Source organism: Neoarius graeffei, chromosome 2 (genome assembly GCF_027579695.1).
Source record: "Neoarius graeffei isolate fNeoGra1 chromosome 2, fNeoGra1.pri, whole genome shotgun sequence".
Lineage (NCBI taxonomy): Eukaryota > Metazoa > Chordata > Actinopteri > Siluriformes > Ariidae > Neoarius > Neoarius graeffei.
This window is the reverse complement of record NC_083570.1, coordinates 38460917-38487872: the sequence shown is the minus strand read 5'-3', so window position 1 is coordinate 38487872 and position 26956 is coordinate 38460917. Positions and strand designations below refer to the sequence as shown.

The 26956-nt window shown below is 38.8% G+C and overlaps 1 protein-coding gene across 3 annotated transcripts; it reads right to left on the bottom strand.

Moving 5' to 3' along the window:
- Nucleotides 1–4076: 4076 nt before the first annotated feature.
- Nucleotides 4077–26681, bottom strand: brox (BRO1 domain and CAAX motif containing). 3 transcript variants are annotated; one of them, XM_060914163.1, is made up of 13 exons: nucleotides 26603–26681; nucleotides 24848–24961; nucleotides 24635–24741; nucleotides 20603–20699; nucleotides 20270–20365; nucleotides 16347–16419; nucleotides 13543–13648; nucleotides 13345–13434; nucleotides 13171–13256; nucleotides 12739–12820; nucleotides 12435–12585; nucleotides 6015–6174; nucleotides 4077–5687 (listed from the first exon to the last, which is right to left on the bottom strand). In XM_060914163.1, the coding sequence occupies exons 2-13, from the start codon at nucleotides 24946–24948 to the stop codon at nucleotides 5595–5597; spliced, it is 1242 nt and encodes a 413-aa protein (XP_060770146.1). In that variant the 5' UTR covers nucleotides 24949–24961; nucleotides 26603–26681; the 3' UTR covers nucleotides 4077–5594. The 3 variants fall into 3 exon arrangements, with proteins under 3 accessions (XP_060770146.1, XP_060770145.1, XP_060770147.1); XM_060914162.1 differs by having other exon boundaries at nucleotides 24848–24966; nucleotides 26603–26656; XM_060914164.1 differs by lacking the exon at nucleotides 6015–6174 and having other exon boundaries at nucleotides 24848–24966; nucleotides 26603–26661.
- Between the last annotated feature and the right edge of the window lie 275 nt (nucleotides 26682–26956).

The following is a 26956-nucleotide window of genomic DNA, read 5'->3' as shown; positions in this document are numbered from 1 at the left end:
TTGGTTCCTCTCCATATTTTGGCCTTTTCAGGTCTTGAGACTCTGCTGGTTACATTGTTAAATAATATTATTTATATTCTCATAGACGTGTCTACTTCCGGCGGCACGGTGGTGTAGTGGTTAGTGCTGTCGCCTCACAGCAAGAAGGTCCTGGGTTCGAGCCCCGGGGCCGGCGAGGGCCTTTCTGTGTGGAGTTTGCATGTTCTCCCCGTGTCCGCGTGGGTCCCCTCCGGGTGCTCCGGTTTCCCCCACAGTCCAAAGACATGCAGGTTAGGTTAACTGGTGACTCTAAATTGACCGTAGGTGTGAATGGTTGTCTATGCGTTGGCCCTGTGATGACCTGGCGACTTGTCCAGGGTGTACCCCGCCTTTCGCCCGTAGTCAGCTGGGATAGGCTCCAGCTTACCTGCGACCCTGTAGAACAGGATAAAGCGGCTAGAGATAATGAGATGAGATGTCTACTTCCACTTCTGCCTCTGAGAAATTCTTCTTTGTGGCTGTTTAGGAGTCATTTTGTGCTTTCCACTCTGAGAGCTTTGCCTTTTATGGAGTTTTGTTGGCATCGCTGAATGCAAATCAGTTGTGCTGTGCCATAACAGCACATCTGGATATAATCCATATACAAATAGGTTGTATAATGTTCACCTGGCCAATATTTTCACTCTTGACGCTGTTCAGAGAGTGCCAGTCCCACAAAACAGCATATTTAATCACTTTATTATTTAATCATAATTAACCTTATATAACCTTCTAACCTTCAAGGATGGTCTAATAGTCCATACACAAAGGGAGACAGAAGATACTGTGATAACCACAGACGCATCACCTTGCTCTCCATTGCCAAAAAGATTTTAGCAAGAATCATCACCAATCGTCTGGTTGAACATCTTGACGCCACTCTACCAGAGAGCCAATGTGACTTCAGATCCAATAGAGGTACCACAAATATGATGTTCTCAGCTATCTGCGATAGAGGTCTGAAGAAGTTTGAAGACAACCGAATTGAAGACAATAAGCAGTGCTGGTGTGTGTGTGTGTGTAAAGAAGCCACCATTGCCTCGCCACGACCAGGAGCAGACTTCATTTGTCAGGACTGTGGGTGCAGCTGCCGTTCCTGGATTGGCCTTATTAGCCATTGTAGGCACAAACACCAGCAGTAAACTAAATTTCTTGTGCACAGAAAAAATGAGATCTGACAGACACGACGGCTCAGTCCATCAAGCTTATGTATAAAATGTTAGACTTGACACTTCATTGTAGGGCTGTTTAATATTTTTGGGTCAAAATCTTTTTTTTTTCTCTTTCTCCCCAAACCAAAAAGGACCATTTTCAGATGAAAATTTTTGGTGCCATCCCTAACAAATATACTGATGGGTTTTGATCTGTCTGTACTGAAGGAAGTTGACTTGACAAGGTATGATCCAGGAATGTAGACCTCTGCCGGCCAGGAGATTCTGCCTCATGGATCTGGGAACAGCAATCACTGATGCAGACATAGTTGTTCAGAGATGTTTCTCAGTTAATTGTAGGATAAATATGAGTATATATTCAAGAGTGTGTTGTAGCTATATGATTGGATGATGATGATGATGATGATGATAATGATTTAAGAACCTGAGTTGTTTGTGTGTGACAGAGTAATTTAAAAGTCACAGAGATCACAATTTTTCTTCATTGTGATGTTTGATGCAAACATTAACTGAATCTTTTGACCTACATCTGTATGATTTTATGCACTGTGCTGCTGTCACATGATTGGCTGATTAGATGTGTATACATGTGGGGATCGTATAGAGTCAATGGGTATAACTTGCAAAAAAGTGAACAGATCCAAGTCTTTTCTAGGAACTAATATACACTATATCGCCAAAAGTATTTGCTCACCCATCCAAATTATCGGAATCAGGTGTTCCAATCACTTCCATGGCCACAGGTGTATAAAATCGAGCACCTAGGCATGCAGACTGTTTTTACAGTTTGGAGCTGGCCCCTTCCCAGGGTTCCTACACATTTTCAAATTTAAAATTCCAGACTTTTTCCATACTCAAATTCTCAGGTTTGGAGACTTCAGCGAACAAACAACTACTCATATATTTAAAAGAATTACTTGAAAATCAAACAGGTACTCACATTATGACATACCACCAAAGTGCATACCATATTTAGCTTGGCCTAAAATTTGTATCAGTGCCCTGTTTTTGTCATAAATATATATACACATTACACAAAATACAGGATGCCACTCTGACGCACACGTATCTGATGCACACTTCAAGACATTAAAACACAGGTGTGTGAAGATGTCAAGCACATACAGGATGTCCCGAAAAAAAATGTATACACACTTTTAATCACTGTAAAGTACTGTATGTGTTTATTAAAATCCGTGTAATTTTCAAAGAGTAATAGAATTTACAGACATTTTATTATTTAGTCACCACCTGTTCTCAAACTGACATCCATTCTGGTCCAGTCACTGCTGACAATGCAAATCACATTCAATTCTCTTGGTATTTTTGGACATTCACTTTCAGTGACTGTTGCAGGTCTCATAGCGTAGACTATAAACATCAGTTAGAGGCAGTGATAAAACAATAAAGTGATGTCTGTAAATTCTATTACACCTTGAAAATGAAATGAATTTTAATAAACAACTACTTCACAATGATTCAAAGTGTGTATACATTTTTTCGGGACACCCTGTATGTTGTGCACACACAGAAGTTTACTGAAGCTTCTAATTTGAAAACAGTCATTATGGCATTTTTTGTATTTACTATTGTGTTTTATGAAGGCCCTGTGTTAGTTCCACTGTAGATCACATTTTGTCCACATACCAAGAGATGGCAGACGTGGCCGAGACTTGGCCACCCTAACCATGCAGTGCCCTTGAGCAAGGCATTTAACCCCACATTGCTCCAGGTTGTAACCATGTTGTACCCTGTAATAACTGTAAGTGGCTTTGGATAAAAGCGACAACTAAATGTAATGTAATTATAATAATAATGTAATAACAGCATTGTTCAGTTTATATGCATGTTTGCGTACACAGCCTTCATATTTTTGTTGGCAGTTTTTTTTGTCTTGGGTCGCTTGTTTTCAGGGTCCATGTGCCTTATTTTTCTAGCAAATTCTGGCAACACTGCCAAATAAGCCATAAGCATTTTTACACTGACTGGAGCTATGATGTGTGTTCACGCGTGTTCAAGAGGCGTTTTGTAGCAGGGGGTTTTCCTGCGTCTTGTCCAAAGTCTTGCAAGAAGCAAGCAGGTTCAGGGGGTGTGGCAGAGCGCATGCCAGTACAACAGAACACCCGTTTCCCTCCCTCCGCATTTCAACACATTTCTTTGGCAAAATTCAACTGAATGTCGGAATGTTGAGCTTCATTTTACTATGTAGCGGCAAAGGTCTGGAAACACAAATATTTCTCCATACCCTAATTTCCATTTTCCATACTTTTCCAGACCTGGAAAATACTAAAATCAAATTCCATACTTTTCCATACTGCGTAGGAACCCTGCCTTCCTTTTCCAACATGACTGTGCACCAGTTCACAAAGCAAGGTCCATAAAGACATGGATGACAGAGTCTGGTGTGGATGAACTTGACTGGCCTGCACAGAGTCCTGACCTCAACCCGATAGAACACCTTTGGGATGAATTAGAGCGGAGACTGAGAGCCAGGCCTTCTCGTCCAACATCAGTGTGTGACCTCACAAATGCGCTTCTGGAAGAATGGTCAAAAATTCCCATAAACACACTCCTAAACCTTGTGGACAGCCTTCCCAGAAGAGCTGAAGCTGTTCTAGCTGCAAAGGGTGGACCGACGTCACATTGAACCCTATGGATTAGGAATGGGATGTCACTTAAGCTCATATGTGAGTCAAGGCAGGTGAGCAAATACTTTTGGCAATATAGTGCATTTCTATATGTATAAAAATAGAAATATCGAAACCTGGATAAATCTGAGCATGATAAATGTTCATGTAACATTCAAGCAATTTTGTTTTACGTAGTACTTTATGGTTGATTGTGTAAATAAGTGCCCGAGTGTAAATGTAAAAAACTGACAATGCCTAGTAGAGTATTTATTTAATTTCATCATAAAGTGAAGGTAATATTTAGAAAGAAGAAAATGTTTGCTTCAATGTGTTACACAGATTGTTACTGTATAGTTATAACTATAAGCTGCAGGACCAAAGCTCCAGGTTATTAAATCACAGTAAATGTGCGATGTTTTTAGCATGGATTCTTATCTATTTATCTACAAGCATATGCATACAGTACATAAAACAATTCCCAAAATACACGAGACAAACATTTTACTGGATTACTGGAAGAAGGTATTAAATACATGACAGTGAAATTTAAGCTGAGAACAGTGTTTTAGCATGGTCGTATTAACTAGATAACATGAAACTCAAGATTACAGTTGATAACACAGCTCACTTTTTACAGAACCATTGTTTTAACTAATGCATTTACACATATATCCATTGGGCACTTTATCAGGAACATCATATTAATACTAGGTCTCCACCCTCTTTACTCTCAGAAACACCTCAATTCTTTATGGCATGGGTTCCACAATGTATTGGATATATTACTTTGAGATTTTGATTCATGTAGACACAGCTGTATTGCATTGCCACAAATTTATAATCCGTAATAATCAATCAATGCATTGATCCAAATAGTCCATTTGTTACACCCATGTGGTTAAAACACATTGCTACTGAACTAGGTGGATAATGCTGAATGAATTCTTGTTACGCACTGTTTGAAACCCTCTTTCTCTTCATTTGTAACTTGTCACCATTACAGTGGCTTGCCAAGTACACTCTCGTCTGTTTGATTGACTTGCCGCACATTTCGGTCCCCAAATCCCCCAAAGTTAAACTCTAAAAATGCAGACTACCTTTTTTTTTTTTTTTTTAATGAACTGTTAGTGTTAAAATACATGCTTTTTTTCCATTTGTAATATATTTTAATAGCCAGCATCCATTTACAGATTGATCATTTTGCTTAGAAGTTATGAATGTGTATACACGTTTTAATTTAACTGACATTAGATGCTCTACAGATTAGTGACTTTTGTGCCTTATTCTTAACATCCTTTTTTTTAAACACTCCTTAACAAAAAGAGTTTTAGAAGAGTTGACAGCAGTAAAAAGGCTTAAAGTTGAAAGAAAAAAAAAAGTTCAGTTTACATTTTAAAAAAAAAGTTTGTAAGTAAAAGAATATACGGTAATTACTTTGAATAAAGTCAAAATCTACATGGATGTGTGTGGTCTTTTGTGCATATATTTTCAGCATTTTAGTAGACCTCAATACAGGGTTCAATATAAATATAAAATTGGAGAAGTATTCTTTTAAGTACACTTCATGGAGTAAATGACGTTTTGGAAAAAAAAAAAAAAAAAACAGTACAATGAAGTTAATACATTATATTAACAGGAGTATTCCCTACCACCTCTGTATTTTAGATCTCATACAGCTCTCTCATAACAATGGGACAGTTTTGATTAATAATGTTAAGACAAAATGAACCAGGAAAGGATCTTCATTCTCATTCCCAGATGCAATTTTAAGTGCTCAAGAGATCACACATCCAGTGTCTTTCTGGGGCTTGAGATCAGGTTCCTTCACAGGCTTAATCTCCTCCTCCTGCTTGGGTTTTGTAGTTGCCTAGGAGCAATCGGAGATTTCATGTGTGTCAATACGAGGGCAAGTCAAAAAGTTCTAAGACAGATGTTAGGATTTCAAAAGGTGTGAAAGACATCCCCCAGAATTCTACAAAGAAGGAATTCTCCGATGGAAACACCGCTTGCAGAAGTGTTTAGACTTAAATGGAGGATATGTAGAGAAATAGCTGTTATTTTCATAAAGAAAGACTTCTCAATTTGTCTTAGAACTTTTTGACTTACCCTCGTATATCCAGCCAGCGTTTGAATGTTGCTATTGATTTCAAATATGACATGAGATATTTTTAACATACATCTGCATGATTTATACCTTGTCATCTTTTGGTCCTCTAGTGAGATCAAACGTGGCATAGACTTCAGGAGTACACTGGCTGTTGAGAGGAGGAAGCTCAAAGGTAATAGGTTCTGCCAGACCATAACTTGCCTTCAGTTCCAAAACCGGTGCCTCTTCAGGCACTTTATGGAAGTATCTGTTAAACAAATACGTTTCTTAAAAAGAGACATGTACCATAAGTTGACACAGTTCCCTGAGGACTTAATGAAGTGTCTGTGACATGCTTTGGTCAAAATCCCACAAGGATAAAGCACCTTCTCACCCTGTCTAAACAGCCCTGTTCAAAAACAGCTGGTTCAAATGCCTGTTCTCTTAAATGCTAAAGAGCCACTGCTCACCCCAACCCCCCTCTTCTGTCAGCCAATCAGGTAGTACTTTCCTCCGGAATATTCATTCACAAAGGCAGTTCTCAAGCCATGAGTGCAGATACTCAGATGAGGGGACGGGATAATGGGACAGTTCCGCCAGCGCTCGAAACTAACGGTGTCCCGACGTCCCGGGAACCATAAAAAATGTCATCGGGACACAAAATTATCATATCTGGGACAATCCCGGGACAATGGAAAAAAATAGATCTAGAAAAAAAGTTCTACATTAATATTATTTACAAAGCCGTAACACATATGTAGACATTCACCTAATTTGTCAATTTTAATTTTAAAACGTTAACAGCGAAAAATACATAGTAGCTACACTTTCGATGCACCTGCATCCGTAGGCTACAGAGCAGCGCATTCTGTTCTAGAATCTTCGGCCGGAGTCCGCATTATATGGACTTGGAATGGAATTGCTACCGCACACGCTGCGCCGACTCTTGCCAGAACAAAAATGCCGAAGTGGTTGAAGCGGACCGACCGCGGGGAAGAAACTGAAAGCCCAGACATAACGTCTCCGGGACCTTCAGGATCCAAAGTGTCATCGCCTGGTCTGCAGGCAACGCTAGCAACTGAATGAACTTAATGAACACTGTTAGACACGTTATAAAATACAACAGGAATGATGTGGATGATATTGACGGAAGATACCGTTCAACAGAATAAGTGAGTTTTCTTTGTGTCTTTCTAGTTCAGAAAGTTTAGTCAGTCAGCAGCACAACTAGGCTCGGACCTGCCACTATGCTGATGTTGCTAACATTTGCACCCACGTTTCGGCAGCGAAAGTTCATAAAATGGATAACGGAAAGTCCATAAAAATGGATAACGGAAAGTCCATAAAAATGGATAACGGTAATGGATAACGGAAAGTTCATAAAAATGGATAACGGTAATGGTGAAAATTATAAGTTGGCCTTATAAGTGCCAACAGATATTCAAGGTATAAGTAGATGAAATGAACATAAAAGGGGTCTTATTTTCAACTAAAGTGTACTGCAGATGTAGTGAGTTGAAACATTTTCTGAATGAGCTAGTTGGCCCCTTTAAATAAACGGCTATCTATTCATACAGTGAGATCGCCAAAGTTTAATAAACTGAAAATGCAATAACTGTAATTTTGAAGTAGATGATGTATAGGACACGTGTCGCTTGTGTCTTGTGACTTATTGTAAAAATGATATAAAGGGTTCAAAATCGCATAGTTACAAATATAATAGTAACTTCATATGATAATATTAACCACTGGTTATTTCAGAGAGGAAAAAAATGGGGACACTATTGCTTCCATTCGGGACAATACAACACAGAATTCGGGACCACTGGGGGACACAAAGAAAAAAAGTTAATTTCGAGCCCTGAGTTCCGCTATGTTACATTTTAGCTGTATTCAGCAGGTGGCGCTGTGATCAGTCCTCCACTTCCGGGTCGCTCCCAGCCAAAACAATACTCACTGTGACATTGGTTTGTATAACGTTTTGCTGAAATAAGATAGAATTAATAAATTTTATTGATGTTTAACTGGAATAGACGCTTATAAAATGTTGTTAAACATACAAATACGTGAATTATCGCCCATGCCACATCCATTATTGTGCTTAAGTTAGGGCTTGTGGTCTGGGTAACCGCGTCTACTTCACGCAGCCTGCAAGATACATTTGTGCTTATCATGCTTATTGATGGGCCAGTTATTGTGAAATCATAATGATGTTTGATTTTTTTTTTATATTAATCACAGACTTGAATAATCAAACAAATATTTCCTCAAAAGAATGCATACATTTAAATTTTGATGAGTGCTAATTCTATATTGGTGTATAGTTCATATATTTGGGGATAAGAATTCTGGTAACAGAAATTAACATACCGTACATGGCTAAATTGGCTGTTGAATTCATTAATAACAATAATATGGTTTTTGTGGGCGTTATAGTTATTTGAGGCTCGGCCTGAATGATTTGAAGCCCGACATGGTTCATTTGAAGCCCAAGCGGTAGCGATAATTTATTTATGTTTTATTAGGTGTGATTAATGTTTGTGTGTTTTAATATTAATCTCTTAATTAACGTCCTAGCAACTGGTAATAATTCTTAGCAATTGTAAAATTCTCTGCCACATCTACTTTTTTTTTTTTAAACTTGTTTCGTGAGTGAAATGAGTGGGGATGTTTTGAGTTGGGAATGTAAATTATGAGCCTCTTCAGTAAGTATATGTTAAAACAACAAACACCAATGCGAACAGAAATGAAATTGGACGTGTCCATTTCCTGCAAATATCCTAAATCAACTAATGTCAAGGAGTCCAGGGGTTACACTCACAGTGACAAGAATGATCAAATTGACAAATTTACGATTTAACAGACTATTTTCATCACGAAAAACTTTTACTTGATGGCTCCGTATCTTTAAAATTTACAAGATGTTATTAAACTTAAAACAAACCACAATAAACCCTGAATAAACACTTTACTTTTGTTGGTTTGGGCTGTGCGGTGTCCACCATTGTCGACACTGTTGAACGACCCAGTGACGTGCGCGCCACCTGTTGACTACTCCGCACATATCATAGCGCAGGGGTTTTCAAAGTGTGGGAGAGTCAGCCCCCCCTCGGAGAGCAAATAAACAACCGCGCCCCCCCTTACAATTTTTTTGTTGCTATACTTAATGTTCCATTTGTATTTTTAAAAAATGGTTGTTGTACACATTATTTTTTTCTTTTTCACATTTTAAACATCTGTGCTTTTTAAAACATCTTGTTTTACACATTTTAAACATCTCATAGCATTGTTAGCTAGCACCTCTTAGCAGACAACACACTGTGGCAGTGGAGCATCTTCAGATCCAGTCCATGAAAATCCAAACTTTAAATAATCGTGGTCATACTTCCTTCTTTTTCCAGCCCCCCAGGATTTCTCGGGCCTTTTTTGTGATTGTTGCGGCTAAAATGTCTGATGTTGCGGGGGTTTTCCAAAAAAAATTGCGATGAAAGTTGCGGTGTTTTTTAGGTTTTTGTTGCGATTACATTGCAGGAGGAAGTGAAAGTTGCGAGAAATTGTTGCGATTTTCTCTTTTTGTGATTAAAATTGAGTGATATGTTAAATATTAAGTTATTACTGAAAAACTATTGATTAAAAAAACAAAGACACTGAGAAATGGTCCTATAAACAACTTTACCAATATAAAAGATTACCAGGACTACAAAAATGCAGAAAAATAGGCTTTACTTATCCAAATGCACCTGTTGGTTCTAAAGTTAAAGTGCAGAGAACCTCACAGCACAACATGAAGTTACCTTAAAATATAATATAAATGCCTCAGCTTTCATATAAGAAAAAAACTATTAATACTAGTACTGTGTGCAGGCAGTCTCTCCTGAAGACTAAATTAAACAATAATTATAAACTAATTAAATAAATGGCTCAGGCTTCATAGAAGAAAAAAGCAATTTGAACAGAATCTCACAGTATGATGCTGAAGCTGCCTAAACAATGGAAAATAAAATACCATTTTGGCAAAAATGTTGGCATCCATTAATTTCTTGTATTAAGTAAAAAAAAAAATAAAGTGCACACAGTCCTTCACTGTAAACATAACACACTTTCAGTGTTGCCAGATACTGCTGACGTTTTCCAGTCCAAAATATGTTCAAAACCCGCCAAACTGCACTTGAAACTTCCCAATCTGGCAACACTGCGCGCATGCTGCTTCTCTTGAACACACGGAAGTAAGGCGGAAGGTAGTTTGTCGACGTCACCTCAAGACGCCAATGATTGGTCAAATTTGCGGGAATGTTGCGGTGATTGGATATAATTGCAACACCGCCCTGAATTCGCGGGGATTGGTTGAATTTGCGCTGAAGTTGCAAATCGCAACATCCTGGAGGCTCCGTTTTTTTGCTTGGCCCAGACTTTGTCTCCTCACTCACTGTAGCTTTAGGTACTAAAAATCGATCCATTTTGTCTCTCACGTTGCGCTCCCCCTGAAGAACTCTGGCGCGCCCCACACTTTGAAAAGCCCTGTCATAGCGGAACCGTCCCATTCTCATGAGCTCTTTAAGACATAGAAAGGGAAGCCAAATCTGAACGGCTTGTTGAAGCACGTTTTCTAAAATAGGCAGCTCAACAGAAACTGACTGGGTGTCTTATTTCAGAGTTTGTAGGTTGTTAAGCACTCCAGAGACCCACATGTATGTGCACAAGCACTGAAAAAGTGCATTTTTTCATGCACATAATGTGTCCCCTTAAAAAAAGGATTACGTTTCTATAAAGTTCAAATGAACTATGTACACACGCATCTGGATTTATAGTCCACCGTCTAACCAAGGCCAGCTCACGTTTTCCCCAAACTGATCTTCAGTGACCACAATTGTTCTGCATTTTTCAGGCCCCAGCATTCAAACAAGACCTCCCAGTGAATCGAACAAGCTACTGAAGAGATTCACTTTAACAGTGGGGAAACTGAAGTGCTGATATTCTCAGTGGTAATGGGCTAGATGTAAACCAAATTACATATCCTGGGTTCAAATACATAGGTCAGGCTACGTAAATTAGACTCGATGTGCAGCAGATGCTTGTAACCATATAATTTGGTTAATATGGCATGGCCTGAAACAAATTTAAGTTGAGAGACTATCACACTTGACTTATGCTATACATTACTATGTAGTAAATTTTTTATTTTTTTAAGAGTAAATCATATAATCAGCAGTTGAGACTTGACAACAATGAATCATCCGGCATACAGTCTAGCAGCTCGTTTTGAGTGGTTTTAGATGTTCACCTGTCTTTGAAGTAATATTGCGTCAGTAACCAGGGCTGCCAGCTTTCAGGAAAATTTCCATCCCAACTACAGCTAAATAAATACACAAAATACTTTAATCTAAGCAAAAGTTTTGGGCTTTGGAAAATTGAGACATTTTTCTTTAGTGTAAAACAAGTCAAAGTCCTTCCCACACCACGTCATGGCGCGTTTGGCGGTACTGATCTCCGTTTCCGTAGCCCTCGGCCTCTTGCCTATATTACATAGCTAGGGTTACAGTTGGGGAAGGGGCTAGTCCTCTGGTAACCATGAAAATTTGACTCCCCACTTGCATCTGTATTATAGCGTGCCTTGCCAGATGGCAGTAGGCACCATTTTTATGATGGTATTTGGTATGACCCAACCGTGAGTAGAACTCGACCTCCCGATCAAGAGGCGGACATGCTAACCAATAGCCGGTACGTAAAACAAGTATTTCTCACATGTTTCTGATGTACAGACATTACCATCATCCCTTGCTCCATATCCCAATATCTGCAATATATCTTAAAACAAAAACTGTTCTGTACATCATAGACACACTGTCTGCACTTACAAACTTACTACATCTAATTCAGATTAATCCCTCATCTCATTATCTGTAGCCGCTTTATCCTGTTCTACAGGGTTGTAGGCAAGCTGGAGCCTATCCCAGCTGACTGCGGGCGAAAGGCGGGGTACACCCTGGGCAAGTCGCCAGGTCATCACAGGGCCGACACATAGACACAGACAACCATTCACACTCTCATTCACACCTACACTCAATTTAGAGTCACCAGTTAACCTAACCTGCATGTCTTTGGACTGTGGGGGAAACCGGAGCACCCGGAGGAAACCCACGCGGACACGGGGAGAACATGCAAACTCCACACAGAAAGGCCCTCGCTGGCCACCGGGCTCGAACCCGGACCTTCTTGCTGTGAGGCGACAGCGCTAACCACTACACCACCGTGCCGCCCCTAATTCAGATTATTAGGTATAAAACTAGATTGTGGCAGCCACTTTTTTTTTTTTTAACTACCCCAATCTGGCAACCTTGTCATTAATTGTCCCGTTTGCTCCTCCTCTACTGAAATATGTTCCTGGTGCTGAGCTGGGGGCACACAAAAATTAGCCCCTATGGATACCTGGATATGCACTTGTTGGTTGCAGTCACCCTTTTGGCCACTAGGTGCAATAACAACTCTATGGGAATATTTGTGTGGTAGTTGGTGGCATACCATACTCACATGAAACCATTTTCCCTTTGACATTTCTCCAGTGTGTTTTTGATCAGGCCACCAAGCTTCCTGAAGAAGAGCTGTTCGGAGGGCTTGGCAGTACTGCCTGGGCCTTTGGTTTGACGGTATTCTTTACATAGTGTTTCTGCATGCGAATAACCTCAAGAAAAAAAAAAAAAGACGACAAACCCAAACGAGCCATAAATATGTGGACAAAAATTCACTTCAGACCACATATCTGAAGTACAAACTTGTGTATAGTAATAAATGTGTTCTTGGAATAGCCTTCTTCTAATCTTTTAAAAGTACTCACATTTTTCGGCCTCTTGTAGAGATCTAATGGCCTCACCACACTTGTCACTAGCAAGGAGAGTCTGTCCATAGTAGCAGTGTGCCTGCGATTTTTTTTTTTTGGGGGGGGGGAGAGATGAATGTTGTATTAAACTGAAGCTTATTCAATAATACCAATGCCTATAATGATCGTATTCTCATAATCATGAGAATACTGTGCAGTTAAACACTATATAATATTCTGTATTGTTTTTAGAACAACTTTAATTAAACTGATTAAGGGATTAGAAATGACGGTGCATGACACACCCATCAGTACTGCTCTCGTGCTGTAATCTTTTGCGTGAAAACCTGTAGCCACAGCAGCTGCTTGGAGAGAAGCTAAAGGAAACCCTGGTTGGTCTTTCTGCTAGTTTGGCTCAATTTAGCACATCGACACTTGATAAATACTTACATAAGCAATGTAAAAGTGCTGCTTCAGCTGCAAGTACTTTCTCCATTTGTTGCTGCACTCTGGGTCCAGAGTGTTCAGAGTATGATCTAGTAAGAGGAAAAGTTTATTCACCATTTATTCATGTCAACATGCATATAACACATAGGTACACCTTAAAGCAGCAACAAAACGTACCAGCCTTTTGATAGTAGTTTGCTGTCTCAAGTGCCAAAGCTGCAATAAGGCCAGCATTATGCTTCAGTTCAATGGCACGGGCAATGGTCACTGAACGGAAACAGAAACGCAACGCCCAAAATGATTTGTTTGTTCTAGCAATAACAATGGGGTGGAGAAAGTAAATAAAGAATGCAACGTTAAAAGAATTTTCCACACCTTCTTGAGCCTCAGCTTGACTCTGCACAATGTATGTGTCAATCACCCTGGGTTCCATGTCTCTGCCTTTCTCTGCTGGTGTGATGAGGCGTGGTATCTGAGTCTCCTGGAAGGAAGGAACTAATCTGTCAAGCAGCTCCAGTAGACACATAACGTCCACTATTAAATCCTACCATTTAAATATACTAGAAAAAGGTATGGGGTATGAAATTCCATAACTAAATTCACGAAAGTAGAATTCGCTCCAACACCTATACTCATGAAGTGCAGAGAGACTGGTACTCAAATACATCAAGGACACTCTCCCACCTACTCTGGACCCTCATCAGTTCGCATACAGAACCAACAGATCAATGGATGACGCCATCTCCATTTCCCTCCACACTGTACTGCAGCATCTGGAACAACAAGGAGCGTATACACGATTGTTGTTTGTGGACTACAGCTCTGCATTTAACACAATCATCCCCAGCAGACTGTTCCACAAGATGTCCGACCTAGGCCTCAATCACAACATCTGCCTGTGGATACTGGACTTAAGTAACCGGCCACAATCAATCAGAATGGGCCCTCATCGCTCCTCCACTCTCTCACTCAGCACAGAAGCCCCACAGGGCTGTGTTTTGAGCCCTTTCCTGTACACGCATGACTGCATACCATCGCACAGCACAAACACCATCTTAAAGTTTGCAGACGACACAACAGTGGTGGGTCTGATCACTGAAGGAGATGAGTCCGCCTACAAAGAGGAGGTTCAGAGGCTGACGGACTAATGTGTGGAGAACAACTTGGCTTTGAATACCAAAAAGACAAAAGTAGCTCATAGTTGATTTCAGAAGACATCAGGATGTTCATCTGCCACTGAACATAAATGGAGAAGAGGTGGAGAGAGTTTCAGATTCCTGGGTTCACACATATCAGAGGACTTAACGTGGACATACAACACGCACCGCGTCATTAAAAAAAAGCACAGCAAAGACTATATTTCCTGAGAACTCTCAGGAAAATCAACCTGTCCCAAGAGCTGCCGATGTCCTTCTACCGCTGTACCATTGAGAGTGTTCTCGCAAACAGCATCTTGATATGGTATGGGAACAGCTCTGCAGCAGATAAGAAGACACTGCAAAGAGTCAAAGACTGCAGAGAGAAGGGGGCGAAAAAAAAAAGCAGCTGCCTGCTCTTGAGGACATATACACATCCCATTACCTGCAGAAACTAGATAGAACTCGACGCCAACGGCGTTGATGGGGATGCCTCCGCCCAGTAGCCTTATTAAGTTGTGATTTGGGGATGAACATTTGACCTCACAGTAATCTTGACCTGGTGAAATTACTTGTATCAGCCTTGGAGATAGTGTGTTCACAAGGTTCTCGGACAGACATTTGACCTCACAGTGACCTTGACCTTAGACCTTTTGATCTCAAAATCTAATCAGTTCATGTTTGTCCCAAAGCGCACAAATGGTGAAGGTTTGGTGAAATTCCTTTCATTAGCCTTTGAGATATCGTGTTCACAAGGTTTCGGGACGGACGCACGGACAACCCGAAAACATGATGCCTCCTGCATCTTGCGGAGGCATAAAAACACTGCATCCTAAAGGGCTCATCCCACCCCACCCATCAACTGTTTGAATGCCTGCCCTCAAGCAAGTGTTACAGGACCATCAAAGCATGCATCACAATATTCAAAAACAGTTTCTATGTCAAATCAGTCATCACACTGAACTCTGAAGTCACACACACCACAATCAATAACATGTCAATCTACCCACATCTTGTGCAATATATATTATTTACCAGCTGGGAGGTCCGCATCGTTAAATACCGTGACCAAGGTCTTGAAAGTAAAGTGCCGAGGTCAGTATTTAAGGCCGAGGTCACGGTATTTCACCATACGGACTGACCTTAAGCTGGTAAATAATATTTTTTTTTCTTTACCAAATTCTAACAGAAAACGAGAGCGCCTGAAAGGGAAAACCGAGCCGAGCCGCCATTTTGAATCCTCATTCACGGCTGTAATGCAAATTGCTTCCTCCTCGGTATACAAGTGCACTTCTATGGCAGGAGGGGGAAAAAAAAAAAAAAACAACAACTACATTTTGCCGCCTATGTAGTCCCCCATTTATACAAAATTGAGTCATTCAGGATTCAGCCATGTTTTTGCTCGGCGTTAGCAAGTTACAGGTTTTTAGCTTTCTCCTGAAATGTTTTCTTTTATTTCTTCTTCCTCAGGGCAGTAAAACTCGCTTTCGCTGTGAACACTGTCGTTATCGCCATCCATGCTGTAAAATTAATGCTATTCTCCTGAGAAATGCGAAAATAAATGTTGACAAAAATTGCTACTATGTTTTTTGTTGTTGTGAACGAGCAAGTCGCCAGAGGTCCGTAACCAGGGTCCGTATCATAGGATATGGACCTGCTCGCCAGCCAATCAGAGCGCAGGATTTGATGGAAACCGGACCGCGAAAAAAAATTATACTTATTTATTATCCTCTATTGTGCAATATCTATTAGCACAATACCTACTACCAAGTGCTCAGTGTATGTTATGTGAATGTCTGTAGATTGTATATATTTCTTGTTTGTGAGTTTTGTCCACATCTTGTAAATTTGTAAACCCTTGTCTGTACATCTTGTTACTCTTATGCAAATCTTTTGCATATGTATATATTGAGGACCGTTTTGTAAGGCAGTGCACTGAATTTCGTTGTGTGCCTTACACAATGACAAAGCAATCTTGAAACTAAACACTGAAGCATGATTGCTGTGTTGACAATCTAACATCTTGCCTGGAGAGAAATTTACCTTGAGGAACTTGAAAATTCCAGCCGCAATTTTCAAATTCTTATGAACATCTTTTGCTTCATCCTCAGTGATGCTATGATAAAAAATAAAAAAAAAAAGAAGAAAAGTTAAGGACATGTAAACGTTAACAAACCAATGACTTCAATTTAGAGCTGTGCACAAAAAAAAAAAAAAAAAAAAAAAAAAACACAAACACACCCCATTCTGGTTTGTTTCTCAACACAAATCGGATTCAAGTAAAAGCGTCATTTGCACTTGGGCACCCATTTAACATAAGAGCGGCACCATTCCCCCTTTTTCACTAAGGCCAATGAACTCAGTCATTGTACCACATGAAATCTTATTTTTAGTATCCACTGCACTCGTGGAATGCTCATATAAATCTTTTTTAACTAAATATTTTTAACCAGACTACAGTCTAGCAAAGTACACGTTTGCCAGTTATTCAAAATGCACAAACAATTCTAATTCATCAACATCCACAACTCAAACAGATATATTATATGGACGTGAGTGTTTTACTTGGAAATATACCACTTGTATATGAGCTACATCCGGGACATGGAGAACCAAAACCGTGACATAAATCTCGATGTGGCACTCATGAGGAAGTTGATGAATTGTTTTGATAAATTTGGGTACTTTTTGTTTGTGAATGTTTCTATATAATAAAAAGAACACCACACATTTATCTTCATGTTGAAAAATGTGCTTTTTTCATACGTGATACATCGTAGATCTGAATGACATATTTCCCGATCTTTCACTCCGATGATGTCACTCAGTGTTTTTCCGCTGACTAGACGTGTGTTGTTGAAATGGCGAACTGGCTCAAAATTAAAATGCTTCTGATTAACTTGCATTTTTTTGTGGATGTGTCTATATAACAAAGAACATTACACGGTAGCATGAAGATATGAAGTTTAATGAAGCTTAAAAGTTCAATGTTTTCCATTAGTTATTTAAGAAAGTGAAAATTTTATATATTCAGGACTCATTGCATGTAAACTAAAACGTTTCAAGCATTTTTCTATTTTAATTTTGACAATTATGGCCAACACACCAAAAACTCAATTTGAGAATATTTCATTTCAAGTTTGAGTAAAATAGTATAAATGCCGAGAATCTCTTGGTCTAGTTCAGTACACGCAACCACAATCATGGAGAAGACTGCTGACTTAACAGTTGTACAGAACATGATCATCAACACCCTCCACAAGAAGGGTAAGTCACAGGTCATTGCTGAAAAGGCTGGCTGGAAAAGGTGCACAAGCAACAGGGATGACCGCAGCCTTGAGAGGATCATCAAGATAAGTGGATTCAAGAACTTGGGAAAGCTTCACAAGGAGAGGACTGAGGCTGGGGTCAGTGCATCAAGAGCCACCACACACAGACATCTTCAGGATTCCTAATATCAAGCCACTCCTGAACCAGAGACAACATCAGAAGCGTCTTACCTGGGCTAAGGAGAGAAAGAACCAGACTGCTGTTCAGGTGTCCAGAGTCCTCTTTTCAGATGAAAGTAAATTTTGCATTTCATTTGGAAATCAAGATCCTAGAGTCTGGAGGAACATTGGATAGGCACAGAATCCAAGGTGTTTGAAATCCAGTGTGAAGTTTCCACAGTCTGTGATGATTTGGGATACCATGTCGTCTGCTGGTGTTGGTCCACTGTGTTTTATGAAGTCCAAAGTCAACGCAGCCATCTACCAAGAGATTTTAGAGCACTTCATGGTTCCAACTGCTGACAAGCTTTATGGCAGGGTTCCTGCTGGTGCTCATCATTGACAGATATAATACATGAGTGACAAAGAGAAAATTACTGGTAGTCATCACAGTGATGAATGTATGTGTGATCTTTATCATAAGTCATATTTTATAGAAATCTCTCCACAAATCCCTCTGTTTGCTGAGATCCAACCCCAGTGTAGAGACGGTGGGAAGCCGGATTGTATACAATGAGCACATGCTTGTGACCAATAAAAATCGACTACACAATGACCAAATGAGCGCCAAGCTTCTGACCAATCGCAGGGTGTCAGAATCGGCCTGGTGTGGTGGTGTAATTATCTCTGCGTGAACCAAACAATGGCACAGTCTAAGCTGGCAAAGTTTTTAGGCAGGCTTCTTCAAGCACTGAAGATGATTTAAGGGCTGAAACAGCCACAGGGAGGCACACTCGGAGCCCTGACCGTCCCCTAGCACATTGGACAGTATCAGTAATACAGGGGGTTGGTGTTTCAAATAAATAAAACCAAATGCTCGGTATCATTGTGTTCGATTCGTAATTCGACAAGAAAATCTGATTCCTTCACTGTTGGTTGTTCCAAGATTCTTATCAACTCTGTTCAACTGCAAATCAAGTTTTGTGTTGAAGTAAAGGCTAAAGGGAGTCCCAATTCTTTTTTAGAATAATTCCATGCCAAGAAAAAATACAGACTAAGAAAGAGTGAAGAATACTTATTTGACTATTTTTCAAGGGAAAAAAGTGGAGAACATTTTTCAGAGCTCAGAGCCCTGTTTATGGAGATGCTGATTTCCTTTTCCAGCAGGACTTAGCACCCCCCCCAAATTCTACAGAGAATCTACGAAGTATTGTTAAGAGGAAGATGAGAAAACATCCGACCCAAAAATACAGACAAGCTGAAGGCCACTATCAAAGCAACCTGGACTTCAACACTGAAAAAAATTGAAAACTGAATTTGAGGAGAAAATTACTTAATACTAGTGAAATTATCTTGCTGCACTGGCAGATATTTTTACTTAATAAGACACCTTAGAATAAGTTGGTTGCAATCTAGAACTAAGTTTAATAATCTCAGAATTGGTGTCTTGTATTCTTCTAATAGAAAAATGTTAGATAGTTTCAACTATTTTCAAGATATTTTCACTTGCTAAGATATCATTTTTTTGCAGTGAATAACACCTCAGCAGTGCCACAGGTTGATCGCCTCCATGCCATGCCACACTGATTCAGTAATTTGTGGTAAAGGAGCCTCAACCAAGTATTCAGTGAACATACTTTTCAGAATTTGAACATTTCTGTATTGTAAATTCTTTTTCGATTGATCTTAGGAAATATTCTAATAATATGAGATACTAGATTTCTGATTTTCAAGAGCTATAAGCCATAATCATAAAAAAAGGCTTGAAATATTTCACTTTCCATATAATGAATATAGAAAGTCTACCTTTTTGAATCAAATTACAAAAACTTTTTCATGATATTCTAAAAATGGTCTGAGAAGACCTAGTATGTATGTATACATATATTTATTCTGTCCACATTCACCGGACATGAGCAATCACACACTCTGAATGGCTACTCTACTACCAGGCTATCAGCTCATATACCATGAGTAAAGAAAAACAAAATGGTGAAGTGTGTTGCTGAAGCAACGGAGGACAAAATAAAAACTCTACTTGAAACAAAACTCCAAAAAAATACAAAAAAGCAACAATATATAGAATAAAAGTATTTGATGGTAAGAAGGTTTATTTATTACAATAATTATTATTATAGCATTTTCCACAAATTGCTACGGTCATTTCGCCAGTTTGTTTACATTCTAAGCGGAAATTATTTTCTCTGATGTTTTGTATAAAGATTTTATTTATCGAATTTGCAAAAAAAATAAAAAATGGTCTGTTTCTCAAAATCCAGTGAATGTGGACAGAATAAAGCAGTTATTCTATTCAATCTCACCATACATGGTTTATAGCCGACTCGGTGCGACGTGCCTCGTCGGCTATCAGCTCATGTACGACTCGATTTCATGGAATAACTTTTTTAATATATTTTGTATTATATATAAAATATACACATTTTATTTATATATTCCTATTTCATCAGGAATTGTGCAGCCCTACTTTAATATACAGTTCTAAAGGATAAAGAAGAACTAAAAAAAAAAAGTACCCACTTTTCCTTTCCTGCGAGCCTTGATGCAAATTTGGTATGCCAAACAGCAATGTTAAAGCCCATGGATACCAGCTCAAACACAGCATCTTGTTGAGAACTAGATAAGAAAAAAAGAAATGCAACTCTACTGTAATATTATTGCTGCGCTGCAACAGAAATTACACACTGCTCAGTTTCTATAAACAACTGAATAAAAACACTTACACATTCACTGATAGCCTGATAGGAAATAAATGATAAATGTAATAATATTTATTTAAGAAAAGCTTCAACGTGGCACAGACAGGGACCTACTGAGGCACTATTTTGTTACGTTTCTTTCTCTGTACATTACCTTGGCGTGTTTCCTTGCAAAGTGTCAGTCCACTTAAAGTTCTGGATAAAGCGCAGCTTGTTCTCTTGTGTCGTACCATCCAAAGATGCAATGAACCCTGTGTGTGTCAAACAGTAAAAGAACAGAAAGACCTTGATTCCAGCAACTGAAAAAAAAAAAAATGCAATGCAGGCTACATCACAGCGAGGCCTTCTTTTACTTAATGATATTCAGTGTGGGAAATAAGGAATTTTAAGCAGACCGTCACCAGACAGACAAGCCTGAAATGTTGTCTGTCCATCCAAATTTGAGCCTGTCCGAATGACGGGCCAAAGGCCCGGAACAATGTGGTCGGGGGTCGCCTTAGGGCCCCGGAAACTGAAGGGCTTTAGATGCCTGGAGATGGCTTCTCAGCTATTTCCAGGCACATTTTTTGTGATCTTCAAAGGTCAAATTACACTAGAAATTGAATATAATTTACAAGAAAATGTCAGAAGATTCAAGAAAAAACATGCTTAAAAGTTATACCCAAGGTCAGTTCCATGTCTAGAAAAAAGTATGGGGGCAAGGATGTTCCAGTTGGTTACAACTTACTGGTACTCATATACATCAAGAGAACTTTATTCTCCAGTGAGGGAACTTCATTCGTGGTTAGGCATACATGCATACATACATACCATCACCCTAATGTCCACAATACATACTCAATAGAAATAAAAATATCTAAAAAGCTTAAAAACTAGTGATGTGTGTGTGAGGTCTTTGTGTGTTCAATAGTCTGATGGATGCTGGCACAAAAGTAGACATGGCTTGCTTAGATTTAGAGGCAGGGACCGAAATCTCCTCCCAGAGGGTAAGGATAACAATCGTGAAACATTATATCAACAATGACTATTTTTTATACTATGCTGATAAGTCGATAAGAAATTTAGCAATTAACAATACAGCTATTCTTACATGGAGTTAAAATTGAGTACGAGATTCCAAGTAGCTTTGTAACAAAATGACTCAAAACTAGACATGGTAATATATCATTTGACATTCAAAATAAAATCTGCTGGACTCGAACTGAGAAAATAGAAGACAACAGTGTGAAAGAGAAACCAAGCGTAACCAAAAGAGTGAACGTGATTATCATGCCGTTACCATGGGAACAGTCTTTTATGAATGAGTGAGCGTGCGTTCAGCGCTCCAACTCTGGTGGGACTCAGCAAGTTGACAAGTTTTACGTTTCATCCAATTTAGGTAATTTAGGCAGTGGACACATAGCAAAGTATAAAGTTTGTCAATATGCTTATCATGCTTGTACATGACAATACAGCAGAATGGATTAAAAGAAAGAAGGGAATATGCCACAGTAGAAAGCATTATGAAGCTACATAACGGAACACGACAAAACAGCCCACATATTATCCACCTTTGGGAACGATACTGAAATTGGCATGTTACGATTGCAGTCTTACTACGTCACGTGTGCAGAGTTCAATAGCCGAGTGCAATCCCTTGTATCAGGGACTCCCCCCTCTCCCCCAATTTGGTCATACACAGGACTGCCCCTCATACATATACGTATACAGTGACAGAATTACTCTATCATGGCTCTTTTGCTGGTGGAAAAGCAAACCAGTTCTTAGAAGGTTCCCAAGTTGAACCAACTCTGAACTAGAGCGGCGGCTACAATTATTAACACCTTAACGATCTTTTGGCCAGTGCAAAAGTAGAAAAGACTTTCAATATGTAAATTGTGCATGAATAGCTACTCAAACTTCCACTGGAATAAATGGGTTGATTCCCGATTACTTCGAGTATCAGATCACGTGGCACCGTTCCACAAGTATTAACACCTTTGTCCACAGTTATCGATACCGTTCCACAATTATCAACATCCAGAAGCTTATTTATAAAAATAATTTAAAAAAATTGGTATGTGGTATTAACTTAACACAACAGTTTTCATTCAAAATTTGTTTTACATACACATTTAGTACAAAATAGCTTTTATATATCCATGTCAGTGCTTACGTAAATTAAGTAATTCTAATGTTTGGAAACAAATGAACTGAATGTTTAACATGTCAGAAAATCTTTTTGTTCCACTTTAAGCATTTTCATAGATCACATTTTGTTAATTGTTTGTATTAATTTCTAATTTTGTAGTTTACCAATAAATGTCAACAGGCAATTGACACTGTAACCACATGAAAATCCAGGTCAAAAGTTGCATGTCATTCCTCAAACTAAAATATAAAATGTCTATTGATATTGTAATATGTGGTAGATATTTACAACAAACTGGAAAATAAATAAATAAATAAATATATATGTATATATATATATATTTTTTTTTTTCCCCTCAATGGAATAGAAACATCTGAATATTTCAAGCATGTAATTTTTTATATGCTAGGAATTTAATTCTGGTCGAATTCTATTTATTGCAATAAGATTCCAAATGCTCTATAAACATTCCATTCTGTTATGAATCAGAAAAAAAAAATTATATAAAATCACAGCACTTTTATTTTTTAAAGTATTTCACCTACTTCAACAATGTTACACAAAGATCGATTTATAACAATTGTAAATGCCACTTAATTCCACAGGGTGTCGATAAAGGTGGACACCGGTGAAAGTGATCATCATTACCGAAACATCACTTGATTTCTCAAACGCATGTTTAGATACAAAATGGCGCCTGTCAAATCAAAAAGTAAGAAATAAAGCAGGTTTAGACAAGGATATCATGAAATACTGGTGAATTTGATGAGTAAAAACATGCCCATGATCTTTCCACCATGCTTACCTGCGATGATAATGTCCGGGTTTTCCTCAAATTGCTGATTGTGCTAAAACGGTAACGAGCTGCGTCATCAGACGACAAGATCGAAGGGCGAGAGGGGTCTTCCGGTTGTTTAATTAACCAATAATAAATGCCATAACTGAAACTCACCTTTGTAAAATTGTTTATTGGTAAACCTGAAAAGGTGTCGATAATCATGGACTGTCGATAATTGTAGGCGCCGCTCTAGTTTGCGTTGGTGGAAAGTGGGTATAAGAATGTCATACTTGAACAGGTTTGAGAATGTTTCCTAGAAGAGTGTAGCTGATTATAACAGTAAAGGAATCTGCAATGGGATCTTCAGCAAGGACATATGGGTGCAGGGCACGAAATTCGTGGTGGTCCGGTCGCCCGAGGCGACTTAATTTGTCATTTGGCGGGTAATTCCTGTCACTAGGCAGCCCAGCTGGCTAGTTGAAAATAAAAAAAATATATATATGAAGCGAAGATTCAGACTAGGGCTGTGCGATATATCGAATATACTCGATATATCTCCGAAAATTCTGTGTGAGATGCACATAATTATTATATCGTAACTATTGAGTATTTTATGGTCAACTTCCGACTTGCGTTTGTTTAAAACATTTTCCGGTGGTTTTCTCCCTGTCCCTCGGGCAGTAATGTGAGAGGCTGCCTAAGGGTAAAAAAAACAATAACGTCACACACTTGCCAACCAATCCCAGGCGACATCTAGGTGCTGAAAGGAACTTGCGGGAAGATTTCCTAGTTTCGGTTTACGGCGCTGACTCAGTTCGTGCAATCGCTGGTGTTGCATAGGCTACCGTGTAAGCGCTGTCAATTTCAGCGACAAATTAAAAATAGAAGTGGACGAATTGGTTCCTAAAAGAACTAGTAAGGGGTCAGTCATCTGGCATTTTTTTGGATATCGCGAGGAGGACGTGGAACAACAAATGCCAGTTTGTAAAGTGTGCAAAAAAAAACTACCAAAATACTCGGGTCTTGAAATAAATGCACATTAGTCATGAACAATGGTAACTACTCTCTTTTGTGCTATTTTTGACAGAAGTAAAATTCATACATGAACAAATTTTGGCGAGTTGATTTTCTGTTTGGCGAGTTACTTTGGAATGTAACTAGTCCGGCTGGCTGGTGAAAAAATATATGAATTTCGAGCCCTGTGGGTGTACTGGTCAGGTCAGGTCAGGTCAGGTCAGGTGTGTATTAAAGGTATTCGACAAGGAGACAAAACAAACCCTGTAAAAGAGAGAAGTATTCATCAGTGGCTTTCTTCATGATCTCTGGGGTGCACGTCGCGTCTGTAAACATGTCCAGAAGCCTAGCCCTTGTTGTCCTCAGATCACTGGATCACAAACAAAATCAAGATCATTAAGTTTGCATGACAATCACATGTTTATGTAGCAAATACTTGTGACCCAAGGACACATCAGCTCATACAGGACTCTTACTTGCAGATTTTATTGGCAGCAGGACTGGATGCCACTCCATACAGGTTAAATGAGACTGGCGCTGTGGCCTTCAGAGGATTGCGATGAAACCAGTGTGTCATGATGACGAAGCTCCTGTACTGAGAAAACTTCAGTAAGAGGTGTTGTTCATGGCCATTCCTGATAAGGGTTGTTTTACAATCAGGGTAAAAAGTTTGTTTGTGTCACAGGGGTCCAAAATTCAAATTGATTCAAACTGGTTCTTGTACCAGTTTTTAAGTGAAGGACAAGTTAAAGAACAGATTTCAGGTAATTTTTTGACATGTGTGTATGGTAGTTTTGTGTAATCTGCTATAAGATAAAGAAGATTAAGTGTAGCTTTAAGCAGGGCTGGGAGAAACAAATGAAGTGATTCTCGGAGAGGACTTTTTTTGACACAATTCCATACTAATTTGATCAAAATAGTCTGAAAACTTACTGGCATTCAACATTAAAACTTAACGATGTTTCCAATGATATGGAACCAAATATGTGTTTTATGGTATAAAGAATGATTTAAGTGCATCCCTTTTGGAGCTACCTGTGGTCAAAAAAGCACTTTTTCTAAATGACACGAGTAATTTTGCTAAATATGACATATATTGCCGTACATTCACCAAAAATAACGCTATCACCACATTTTTTTTTGCATGGTAAATAGAGCTATCACAGGGCTACAATAAACAACCAAGTTTATTTAGTCAAGCCTTTTGATATTGAAGATAATAAGTGTTAAATGTGATTTTTAGCTTGCGTACCCTGATTGTAAAACAACCCTACAGTAAGTGCACAGTATGTGTGCATCAGTTGCCCCCTAAAAATGAAAAGTTCCTCCGATCATGATGCATTTTTGTTTTTATGTTCCTTTTGGTAAGAAAACACACTGGGTGAAATATTTTGACAAAATTCTAAAGTTTAATGGTGGCACCAGGAGCTCAAAGTTATGGAAAAAGCTGCTATTTTATGACAAAATTTCGATCACTTTTCATGAAACATTATGGCACCTTATAGAGTATACCAAATATCTTAGATACACATTTTTAGTGCCTATTCTAAATATATTATCAAGCACAGTTTGAGTTTTAGCTGTTCACTGAATCATTGTTCAACTACTTTTAAACAATACAAATGTATTATGAATCACATTAATGCTTCTCAATCCCTTGCAAAGGTTCTTAACATGATCTCTGGCTCACAAGAAATCAATAAATGGAGTCCAACATTGTGATTCAAACCTTACGCGAAAACATAAAATAAGCGTTTTTTGGCAAAAAAAAAAAATGAACCTCATGGTGCCACCATTAGACTTTTGAATATGGTCAAAAAAATTTACAGGATGTCTTTATTGGTGAAAAGGAACACCCAAACAAAAACGCATCAGATTTATGCATATGCAATAGACAAACACTTTAATACTAATTAGTTGCTTTTTGTTCTTCTTCGTCAGATCTATTAAGTAAACCGAATAAATACTCACATTCTTACAAAAATCATAAAATTATATCACTTATCCACTCACAAACATGCATATATGATGTGTACAGCTGTTATACATCATAAATACACACTGAGGAAATGAAGCTAGCATTAACTACGCAGTATAAACAACAACCAAACACGGATATCCCTTTTAAACAGCAGGGTAACAAAAATAAAACACTCAAAACAACCAGGTCATTAAAAATTAACTGTTAAATTCACCTTGTACCAAGAAAACTAAGTAGTGAACTGACAAACCTTTTGTTTTTAATCAGAACTACTCCCGGAAAAAACCCAGCTAATCCAAAACACAGACGCGTCTTCCTTGTAACTACGTAATCACTGACGTAAACTGCGTAACTCGTAATTCCCAACATCCGACCAGGAAGAAAAAAAACCCAAAGAAAACAATCACTGAACTCGGAATTACTACTCAGGAAAATCAACCGGCTCCGCCTTCAGCAAGTGACGTCAAACTAACATGGCCGCTCCCAGGATAAAGAGTGAACGCTGCACCACTTCTTTATCTCTTAAAGCACAGGTGGACGAAGAACCCATCTTCATTATTTAAGTGAAAGTACAGATCCCACTGGTCAAATGCTACTCTGATAC

Excerpts from the sequence above, each read along its gene's own strand:
- brox (XM_060914163.1), bottom strand. The coding sequence starts at position 24,948 with ATGACACACTGGTTTCATCGCAATCCTCTGAAGGCCACAGCGCCAGTC. Across the intron at positions 13,257-13,344 it reads AAACTACTATCAAAAGGCTG|ATCATACTCTGAACACTCTG; the intron begins GTACGTTTTGTT and ends TCCTCTTACTAG. Across the intron at positions 12,586-12,738 it reads TCTACAAGAGGCCGAAAAAT|GTTATTCGCATGCAGAAACA; the intron begins GTGAGTACTTTT and ends TTTTTTCTTGAG.